Below are 12064 nucleotides of genomic sequence, written 5' to 3'. Positions count from 1 at the left end.
ACTTGAAATAAAATTAGTTGTAGGTGTTCTGTATTATCATTTTATTTTCTAAAAAAAACATTAGAAACATATTTTCATTCCTATATTTATGCTGTTGTAGCAGTTGTAGCCTGCTATAATATAGAGTAAAATTATTCCAATTTGATTAAAATTAATATATAAGAAGTCTGTTATATCAAAATAATTTTAATTAAATAGACTAGATCAAAATTATTTTAATTGGGTTAAAATCAGTTTAAAACTATTGTAGTAGGTAAGTTAAAGTGATTTTGAAAAAGTTTGGCTAATTTTATAAAAAATATTTTGATATAAAAAATACTCTATGTATAATAAATCGATTTACTTTAATATGCACTTGATTCACTATACATAAAGTATTGTTACAATAATTTTGAAATGATTTTGATCAAGTTGAAGTGGTTTTGAGGAAGTTTGAGTAATTTTGATTAAATTGAAAAAAAGTATTTTAATATAAAATTATTCCATTCCGTGTATAGTAATTTTAACCAAATTAATGTTGGAACAAGGATATTTTAAAAATAAGAAATATTTTAGGGTACTATTTTTTTCCCCACCAAACATCTCACTCGATCAATATAACCCATTGTCCAAACTTGCAAACATCATATATGGGAAAAGGTGAAATCATCACCTTTATAGCTCGCAGCCCCACACTTCTTGAATGAGAGTAAATTATGGGAGGCTTCGTCCAACAACAATAACACATGCAGGGGATGAGACAAACAGTGAACTCGCAAATATCATCATCATCATCATCATCATCATCATCATCAATAATGCTTGTTCTTGAATACACGCATCATTTCACTCGTTACTTGTGAGACTTCTATATGATCCACCACTCAATGAGAATTTCTTAGGCTCTCAGCTAGTTTAAGTTCCACAATCTCCTTGACATTGTGAATAGTCAACCAAAGGTTATTGAAAATTATTAAAAGGTTTTAGGATTTTTGTTCATCATAAGGAGTTTTAGAAATTTAACACTTGTCTCATTCTTTATTCAGGTTTAAGGGTTTATGTTCTTTGAGCAATTGTTCAATTGATGGAGTCCTAAAAGACTATCTAAGCTAGAAGTTTTCGATAAAGTTGTTAAATGGACCTAAACTTATAGAATCTCAAAATAAATTATAGTTTTGGACCCTCCCGACTGTCATTTTTTTTTTAGTTATGGCAGTTGATATAGTAGTTTTGATCAAAATATATACCTAAACTTATAGTGGTCAAATTTCACAAATAAGTATTCAATTATGCTCTTTGGAACATCTTCATTCATTCTATATTTTTATTTTCTAATTTTGATCCATCTAAGTCCATATAATAGTGTTTACTCAAAAAAATTGCTATATATAAAGATTTAATAGGTGATTATAAATCATAATAGGTTAAAGTTGACTGGATACCAAGAATATGAAGAAGACCGAGAAGTAAGGCCTTTTGAGAAACATAAATTTTGGAAGCAAGACTTATAGTAGACGAAGAAGGCCTTTTGCTAAGGCCTCTTAGGAAATGAGGAAGACCAGAAGTAAAGTCTCTTGGCAACTGAAGAAGACCCGAAAGTGAGCCCTTTGTACACAAGGAAGACTTAAAAGTGAGACCTCTTGATAAATGAGGAGGATTTACACTTAACAAATGAGGAAAACCCGGAGGTGAGGTTTCTTGGTTGGTAAACTCTAAGTGAGTGGTGAGAGTCTACAAGTGATCTATACTTTGGGTTTCTAGGTATATTTTAATTTAGGAAAGGATTTAATCATTGTTTGCTTATATTGATGATCCAATCAATTGGAGATTGTTACCAATTGACTTATATGATGACTCAACCAAAGATGTTCCACTTGCAAACAAAAGGCTTTTTTTTTTTTTTTTGGAATAGAGTTTGATCAAACATAACTTCAATCAACTAGGCATGAATTGAAGACTTGCCTTATGAATATCAGTTGCTCTTTATTTGGGAGGCAACTTAAGTAGTTGATTGTAAAGTGGAGTAAATCTTTGATAGAAGTCAGAATCAGACCATTGATTTGGCAAAGGAAGATAACAACTATTAGATGACTTATGTGATTAAGCAAGTCAGTTTGACTAAAATGAGGTTGAGTCACTTGTGGTATAGTAGAAGCTTACACAATCACAAAAATAGTTGACTGCAATTGATTGGACTAGTGCAAAATAACAAATTGAAGTTTGTTTGAAGATAACTTGAAGACTATAAATTAAATAAAGTGACAAGGGGAGCTTGTCATGGCTGATGGAAGGCTTGAAAAAACACCCAAGAAAGTGCTTCACATCTATGTTGCACTCATTGTTTTTAGTCCTATTATTGTCTAATTTACACAAGATTTATTTGTTTTTGTTAGTTCCCATTGTAAGAACTGTTGTAAGAGGTATCTCTGCTTTCAAGAAAAAGAAAAGATAATGAAATTCAAAGGATGACTCTCCTTATAAGTCATAAGATGTGGAGTAAGAACTTGAGAGTTTTAAACAATGTAAAATAGTCATGTTATATGCTTATTCTTATTGTGCATATTATGTTTGTTGTACAACTAACAACAAACCAAAATTACTCTTGAATTTAAGATTGTTTAATTTCATATTATAACTATTCACCCCCTCTAATTGCCACATGAGTCCAACACGGGAGTCTTTCTATGGTGTTAATTCTATTGTTTGAATTGAAAGAGGTCATATAGTAGTTTGGTCCATGAACCCAAACTACTCAAACTTAGAAATAAACCTTTTGTTGTGTTCCCTAGGAGTCACTGGATTCATTTGCTATTAGGTTTAGTTTTAAGTTATAAAAGGCCATGCAGCATTTTTGTCCTACACTTTCACATAGACTAAACTACCAACATTTCATAAATGAACCCTGTTGTAATTTTTGGAGGCTCTAGAGTTATTCTATGTTCTAAGTTTTTTTTTTGTTTTGTGTAAGAGGCCATGTAACAATTTCTGTCAAAATTGCTACATGACTCCATACTAGCCCAACTCGAAGGCGACCCTCCCCCACCTTGTTATGTTCCCGGGAGCTTTCAAAGTTATCATGTCTTTCTTTTTCAATTTTAACCAATTGAATTACGTGTAACAATTATTAGATATGTGTGAATAGAGAAGAGGTGGTCTTCATTGTGAATGTAACTTTAGTCCTATATTGGGAGTTTCATGTCATATTGGTTAGTTTATCTTGATTCACATGCATTGACGATATAAACAAATGCATGAGGAGAGGCTCTTTCTCACGCGTGAGTGCGCAGGGGGCGGTGCAAATCCAAGGCCTGGATTGCACTAAATCATGTTGACTCGTGTACGGGTACAACTTGTATGTGTCGAATGTCAGACCGATTGGGGAAAAATTACCCAAGTTAAATAACTAATATTTTGCCACACATATATGTTTTTGTTACTTATTTAAGTGTGTAATTGATGTATTAAATTGAGAATTAATGTAGAATGTAAACGACCAAGTGAAACGTGAGCGTTTCACCGCTCGGTAAATAATGATCATTAATCAGTCATTAACATTGCCATTAGTTAGAAAATAAATGATTAACCAGGCTGGGTAACGTCAAGCCCGGGGTGATCGGCCTGGCCTCACGGAAATTTTCCATCGGCCACCAGGGTAAATCGGGAAGCGCTCGCAGCGGGCAGCCCAGGAGCCCAGCATCCTTTAGTTGCGTGCCCGATTTGGAGAAAAAATTCCTACAAATTCACCATAGCTGAATGCCCGGGTGACAACCTAGATACCCTGCCGCTGCACCATAGTCCTGGGGGCACATTGCCATTAGTTGGAGCTCCTATAAAAGGAGGCTATGATCACCAAGTGCTTCAATCATAGTGTTTCACCGCTCGCTCAGTTCGCTTGGCTACTCGCTTGGCTGCTCAACCTCTTTGCTCGCCTCGTCATACTGCTTGGTCGACCTCTCTGCCCGCCTGATCGTACTGCCCGGTTAGCCTCTCTGTTTGTCGGGTAGGCCTCTCTGCCCGCCCGATCAGGTTCTTTCTCGACCAAACACTTGAGTGCCCGCTCGGCCTCCCAACCCTCTCCGTCATCCTTGTGCAATCTACCTTCAGCACTTAACAGAAAAATAACCTCTGTTGACAGTCTGAGATTATCGGTTCAAGTAATCTTGACATATAAGTGAATTTAATTTAGTATATTAAAATTCTGCTAATTCCTAAAATCTCCTGTAGATTGTTCGTTCAACAACAATCTTGGCCAAAAATGCTTCAAGGATCTAATTTGTTCAAACTTCCACTAAAATTGTGCTTCCTAGAGCCCCTCGAGTCATTATATACCTTCTTTTTTTTTTACTAGTTTAGATTCATATAACAATTTTAATCAAACTAATTACATGGCCAGGAACTTGGAAAATTTGTTGTTTTGTTTGTTGTCGTAAAGAGTTATTATAAAAGGTTTCTCTACCTTTGCAAAAGAAAAAACATAGTGGGATTCATAGGGTGACTCTCCTTAAGTCATAGGTCGTATAATAGGAACACAAGATTATGAACCATGTACAAATTCTATTGTATTAGCACTTTCATAGGGTGGCTCTCATTTTCAAGTCAAAGTGTTGTTTGACCCCTCTAGCTCTCTGATTCATCTATAATTGTTCCTATAATTTCATCATTTATCTAATTGACTATGCATTTAAGAGTTCTCTAGCTCAAAGATAAAGACGTACTTTTCACTATTTTACAAACGTAATGATACATTTATTATATTCTTCCTTATTTATGCGGATTATATTCTAATAACTAACCCTGATCAAGAGGATATTACTATTTTATTTTATTCTTTATGTTAAAAATATGATTGAAGACCTATCCTTTCACCTTTCCTCGATTAATGAACAAGACTTTCGGTTTTCGTCTCCCTCCTCTAATGTTAAGAGACCTATCACTTCATCTTATCTTCATTAATATATTATTTATATTCTTAGTCCTATAACTAGGACATTTTCAAAGTTATTAGAAATTAAATAAATATCTTTCCCTTCTTTTCTCATGTTCATTAATATATTATTATATTCTTAGTCCTATAATTAGGACATTTTCAAAGTTATTAGAAATTAAATAAATATCTTTCCCTTCTTTTCTCATGTTCATTAATATATTATTTATATTCTTAGTCCTATAATTAGGATATTTTCAAAGTTATTAGAAATTAAATATTTATCTTTCCCTTCTTTTCTCATGTTCATCTATCACTCTCTTGTTGTTATGCTCTTAGTTTTATAATACTTTAATCAATAATTACAAATACTCAGTTATTTTTCAGTATCAAGCTTCTTTCACATTTTGAAGTTGGCTTCTCTACCAAAGCAAATACATGATTGAGTTTCTCTAAAGGCTAAAGCAAATGGTGTATGTCCTATCTCTACACCTTCATGCAACTCTTCTATGGCTGATCCTTAGATATATCGAAATATTGTTCGAATTTTACAATATGTTATCATTGCAAGGCTTGACATTATTATGCCCTATAAGTTTATGCATACTCCCATTGGATAATATTGAAAAAATATTTTTAAAAAGTTCGCTAGCTACTTCAAAAGTACTATTCTATATGATCTTTTTATACCTCAATCATCGAGAGTTACATGCCTATAGTAAAATAGATTAGATAACTCTTCCGAAAGCAAATATTCTACAAATTTAGATTTTCATGTTCGCACAGACTATGTGAAGATTGATTTTCACTTCGTTTGAAAATAACAATATATAATAGTGATCATAAATTGATTTCAATGGACAAGTATTTATCATATTCAATGTCATAATCACAACTTTTTATAATTCTCATTGTTTCTATATATAATTATTGAGATTGTATATCATATTTATAATGACCATATTTATTGCGATATTTTTCATATATCAATTAGATAACTTGCATAGACACAATTATTTCCTCTCTTGTTTCCTATTTCTTCGATAGTGTGTTGAGGTGGGGTGTTATATGTCCTAGTGGAGACAATTTGGATGTGTTCTATAGCATCCCCTTCTGCATTGAGCAGGAGCCATCAGTTCAAGTGCATGTGATATGTCTCTTTGATCATGATGACAAATAAGTCGATTTTCATTCACTAATGGATATAAGAATTGATGCGATAGACAACCGATCCAATCTATATGGTTAGGTTAATTCTGACCTACATGACTCTATTCCACACATCAATACTCCCACCTATATAAAGACTGAGAGCCTAGTTCTCTATTCAACTTAGACTCCTTAATGATAATAATATAATAAATCTTAATAGATTTGATAATAATAAAAAATAATCTTATTTGATTGAAATCTAATGAAATTATTTTTTATTATTGTCATTACTCTCGAGTCCCTTATACAACTCGGTACCTCGAGTTGACTATACAACTTGGCACCCCTAGTTGGCTATTTTATGCATCCCAAATTCCTCATACAACTCGGCATCATGAGTTGCTCGTATAACACTCCTCGACATCCTGAGTTCCTCGTATAACTTAGCATCCCAAGTTTCCCATATAAGTTCAATTCTCGGAGCTCCTCATGTGACTCGGCTCCTAAATACCTAGTGTGTGTCTATGTATAACCTCCCTAGTCAACTCGGTGTCTCGATCATAGCTCTTCCTTCCTAGCTCCTTGAGAGTTTCAATTATGGGTCATAACTAAGCATGACCCCTCTACAATTCACTCTTCCGCAACCAACAATATAATCTTAGTGTTCAGATGTTGATCCTAAATAAATATTAAATCTGATAGCAATATAGAGATCAGGACCTAATCTCACTCTTCTTCTTTCAGTATAGTGTTGGACTCAGAGCGCAATAGAAGACATATTATATCATGGATCTCTTCGTGGTACATATAATTTTATACAAAATAACACAAAAACATATCTCGAGTCCTCGATAGACTTGAACGATATCAAAGACAAATAAGAGTCTCACGTGTGACTCCTCTAGCGGTATCCACACGCATTAGATCACGAATTTGATACGATTCGTTAGGTGCTAGCTTCTTGGATCGACAAAGCCTTGGAAACACTACTGATCTCTTCCAATGGAAGAAAGCGAAGAAGAAGTTGACGAGAGAGAAATGGAGGGAAGGAATTCGTCTCTTGAATCTTTTCGAGGATGACTACTTTTAGTATCCAAGGAATACAAAGAGTTAAGATCTCAATTAATTCATCATTTATGATCTTCATTAATTACGAAGATGAAGAGTTATAGCCTCCATAAATTCTTCATTACGATAACTCTTCAAATTCTCCATTAATCATCATTATAATGACTTTTCAAATTCTCCATTAATCATCATGATTATAACTATTCAAATCATCTCTTCTTTGTATCAAATAAATCTATATTTGATTTGGATCTCGACTAACTTCTGACATTTCATAATTAATTAATAATTCAATTAATTCTTATTCTGAAATAATCAATTGATTAATTTTAGTATCCACTACACTAATCAATTATAAATAATGTTTATATCTACGTGATATGCCTGTGACCCTCTATTTATATCAATTATAAATAATGTTTATAATCAACGTTAATGATCGATTAATGATCATTATATCCAATGTACCTCTAAACTCAAGGCACCCCCAAGTATAACTTGGATAGTCATTCCTTGATCTATCTTAAATTAGTCATACTCAACATTGATCTAGATATCCACGTCCTCTCTAAATATCCACGTCCTCTCTAAAACGTCCTTTCCTTTCTTTTCCTTCTCTCCCACTACTTCCAATTAATTTTAATTTTAAATTCTTTTTCTTTCCTTTCCTTTGTCTCTCCCACTACTTCCCATTAATCTTAATTTTAAATTAACCGTAGTTAAAAGATACAAGTTACTTTAGACAACGCTCTATCGAATTTCAGTGCCCAAGGAGAAATGGAATGGAATGCAATCGAATTCCACAGAAAGGCCCTCTTCCATTCTCTGTTTTTTTTGGTCTCCTTGTCTTTCTTCAGGAGATGCTTTCAGCCTCTGCCATCCAACCGCATGCGTTGTCTGCTCTGTAACAGTTAGAAAATTAAAATATAAAGGCTGACAAAAGAAAAAAAAAGTTTAGTGACTTATTTTTCATAAAAATAAATATAGATTCATTATATTAATGATCCTCTTCTATTACTTTCCACTCATTTATTATAGATATTGGACTATAATAATTTTCATGTAACGTTTTCAAAATATCAATCGATTGCCCGATAATAATACAGCAGCATGTACTTTCTTGATTTCTCATGCGAAGTTTTTTTTTTTTAAATAGTTGGTTAGATCTAAAAAAAAATATTAAAGACTGTCCATCCTGAATACTTTTTAATTTATTCTAATAATTAATAAAAAAAAGTTTATAAAATCAGATAGATCATTTTTTAAATTAATTAGCATAAGTTAAATACAAACTTAAAAAGTATTAATTGATTATCTAATAAATAAAAATTTTATTAGTTAGCTGTCTAATTGATTTATCCACCGTTCCAATAAATTTAATCTTTAATTGACATCATTATCAATGGTGACCCATTCTAAAATTAATTCATCTAACCAAAACAAAAAATGCAAGTCACTTTAGACTATCATCTCATTTAAATGCTGTTAGATAGAAATTAAAAAAAAATCCTACTTTTATTTTTAGAAACGTCAAGGTGGCGCCTGTCTTTTTCTTTCTGTTTTTTTTTAATAAAAAAAGCATCACACTCCATCAACGCCTAAAAGTACACGTTTGCCTGCTAGTTTTGGTTTTTTTACCCTCAATTTAAATGTAAACTCTTAATCTAATTAAGTAGACTTTACCTATTTAATAAAATTCACATGGTATAACTATAATTTCATAATTACTATAATTCGACAGTTATAAATCATATTTAATACAACATAAATTTATCTATTCACTTAACATTTACATTATGATAGTTATAAAATTGTAACGACTACTGACTTAATATATTCACTTAATATTCATATTATAATAATGATTTCATAATTACTGTAATCTAGATTTATTTTATTTAATAATATTATAATTATAAAACTATGATTACTATAATACAAATTTATCATATTTATATAATAAATATGATAGAAGATAATAATAGCGAAAAATCCTACACTTGATTGTAGTTATTATTTTATAAAAGAGTTGATGAAATAGACGTTCTTTTAATTAAAAAAAACAAATATATTATAAAAAAACGCTCATGATCATTTTAAAAAGAAGCGTTTTTTTCCATTTTTTTTTTAATCAAGAGATGGGTTCTTAGGGCATCCAAAGGAGGATATTTGGAAAAAATATTTCTCCAACCCCTTTCTCAAATATGTCTCATTATGAGAAATATTTTGAGAGATGAATAGAAATCAACGGGCCTAATTTTATATCTAGTGATTTCATGATAGATGATATATAAGTGGATCTCATAAGGTGTAATGATTACTGGATATTTGATTGATGACAGTTATTATTTTATAAAAGAGTTGATGAAATAGACGTTCTTTTAATTAAAAAAAAAACAAATATATTATAAAAAAGCGCTTATGATCATTCTAAAAAAAAGTGTTTTTTTTCCAACTTTTTTTTTTACTCAAGAGATGGGTCCTTAGGGCATCTTCAAAGGTGGATATTTAGAAAATATTTCTTCAATCCATTCTCAAATATGTCTCATTGTGGGAAATATTTTGAGAGATGAATAGAAATCAACGTGCATAATTTTATACCTGGTGATTTCATAATAGATGATATGCAAATGGATCTCATAAGGTGTAATGATTACTAGATATTTGATTGTAAAATTTAAAATATTTGAAAAGTGAGATATTTGATTGATCAGGTAGAAATGAAAATAATAAATATTTTACAAAAATTAGTATTATTATAGTTGCTCTTATACTTTCCCAACATTTATCCAGCTCATCAAAATGTTAAAATTAGGCGAGGACAAAATATCAAAAATTTAGGTATCATTTGCTGTTTGCGGGCCCAGCCAGCGGCTCTCCTTCCGCGTGTTCTTCGCCGTGATTTCTCTCTCTCCGCGTTCTTCATTACTCAGTGGGCGCGGCGCGGCAGCATGTGCCATCACTGCTCTGTTTCTTCTTCCTACCATTCCGCCCCCACCGATCCATCTCTCTCCCCAAACTCCGATTAAACCTGAACTCTTCTCCAGATCATCAGAGGAATCAGATCATGGTCAGGAAGCTGCTCCTCCCGTTCTTCTTGTTCCTCTCCCTCAGCAGCTGGTTGGCGTCGGCCGACAGGTTCACCGTCGGCGACAGCCAGGCGTGGAACCCCAACGTCAACTACACCGCCTGGGTCGACAAGCACAAGCCCTTCCATGTCGGAGACTGGCTCGGTCCGTCCGTCCCACAATCGATTCATTTTTCCGTTTTTCCTTTTCTTTTTCTTCTCTGTTTTGCTGGGTTTGAAGCGGAAGGGAGGAATTGATGGTGGAATTCGCAGTGTTCTACTACCAGCCGGGAATGGCGGACGTGGTCCAGGTGGACGAGGCCGGGTACAACAACTGCGACGCCTCCAGCTCCATCTCCAACTACAGCAAAGGCCGGAGCTACGCCTTCCAGCTCAACCACACCGGCGATTACTACTTCATCTGCAGCCGCGGATTCTGCTACGGCGGCATGCGCCTCGCCATCGTCTCCCAGCCGCTCCCGCCGCCCTCCCCGCCGCCCTCCTCCCACAACGACCTCTCCGCCGCTCCCCGTAGCTGCCACGCCCCGGCATTCCCTCTACTCGCCATCGCCATCGCCGCCACCGCAGCCGCTCTTCTCGCACTCCTACAGTCGATTGCTTGAGCATTTTTCTTCTGAAAGAGAAAGAAAGACATTCCATCTGTTTTTATCAGCAAAGAAACAAAACAATTGTGTTCCTAATTTGATGGGAGATCAGATCCAGTTCATTCCCAGAGATTTGAGCTTGTTTTAAAAATACTTTTAAGGAATTCAATTCTGAAGGTTGTTCTTGACCCGTTTACGCTTCTCGGATTTACCTAATGGGTGATTGTGGAGCCAAATTGTTCACTTTCAAAATTAGTCAGATCGTAAAAGCTGAAAACCTGAACTATAAAAAAACAAATGTTGTGAACTCTCATAAAGCTCATGACTTGATGCAATCTAAATGAATTGGATTTGCATTCAATGACAAAAGATGACCTATATAGGAACAAACTTGGAAGGCTTAGTGTACCTGAGGTTTTTGTGAGGGCAATTGGCCCAAGTCAAGGTTGATCATGGTATGAATTGGATTAGATGTTTGTGTGAGTCAAAGTTGATTGAACAAAGGAAATTTGATAAGAAGGGAACAAAGTTAAAAAAAAATCCTAGTAAGGATGATTGACCATTTGATTTAGGAAAAGTTCAATCATTATTGATAAAAAAAAGTCCTAATAGGTAATGAAGTATTAGAGGTTAGGCATACGAGAGAAATCTTAACAGATGATAGAGGATTGGATGTTAGGCGCACGAGGAAAGTCCTAACAAGTCAGTTAGGTTTAAATGTTAGGCATGTAAGGGTAGTTTTATCATGTCAAGGAAGACTAATTTAAACCGTTGATAGAAAGTTCAGAATTAAATGCTTGATATTGTTGAAGTCCCTATAGGTCATGACTCATGAGTCATTTAGATGCCAAACAAAATGGAAGTCATGATAGGTTAAGTCGACCAAAGGCTAATGGGCCGAGGTTAGTTGGATACTAAGCAATAGGTGAAATCTTGGAGATGAGGGGTTCTCTACGTAAGAAAAATCCTAATAAGTTGATGTCAATTTATACCAAAGACATAGGATCTCTTAGAACAAGGAAATTTCAAACTTAGAGAGGTTGAAATGAGAGTCCCAGTCGACTGCTAGTTGTAGTCGATCGACTAGGGTATCAGCTCAACATTGAATCCATCCTAGGAATAGTTGTTTAATTTAAGCACAAAAGTGATTGGGAATAGTATGTTTCAACTGGGAATAGTTGTTTAATTTAGCCTCAAGTTAATTCATCAAGTGTGACCTAGAATACTAGTTTTTTTTTAGTTGAGTACGTGCCTAAGTATAACACTTCC

General features: G+C 33.9%; 1 protein-coding gene across 1 annotated transcript; it reads left to right on the top strand.

The window, feature by feature from the left end:
• Positions 1–10056: 10056 nt before the first annotated feature.
• Positions 10057–10997, top strand: LOC122024176 (lamin-like protein). Its single transcript, XM_042582733.1, has 2 exons — positions 10057–10356; positions 10464–10997. The coding sequence occupies exons 1-2, from the start codon at positions 10191–10193 to the stop codon at positions 10811–10813; spliced, it is 516 nt and encodes a 171-aa protein (XP_042438667.1). The 5' UTR covers positions 10057–10190; the 3' UTR covers positions 10814–10997.
• Positions 10998–12064: the final 1067 nt, after the last annotated feature.

Source organism: Zingiber officinale, chromosome 9B, assembly GCF_018446385.1.
Source record: "Zingiber officinale cultivar Zhangliang chromosome 9B, Zo_v1.1, whole genome shotgun sequence".
NCBI lineage: Eukaryota > Viridiplantae > Streptophyta > Magnoliopsida > Zingiberales > Zingiberaceae > Zingiber > Zingiber officinale.
Note: the sequence above shows the minus strand (reverse complement) of the source record. Positions and strands in the feature narration are given on the sequence as shown.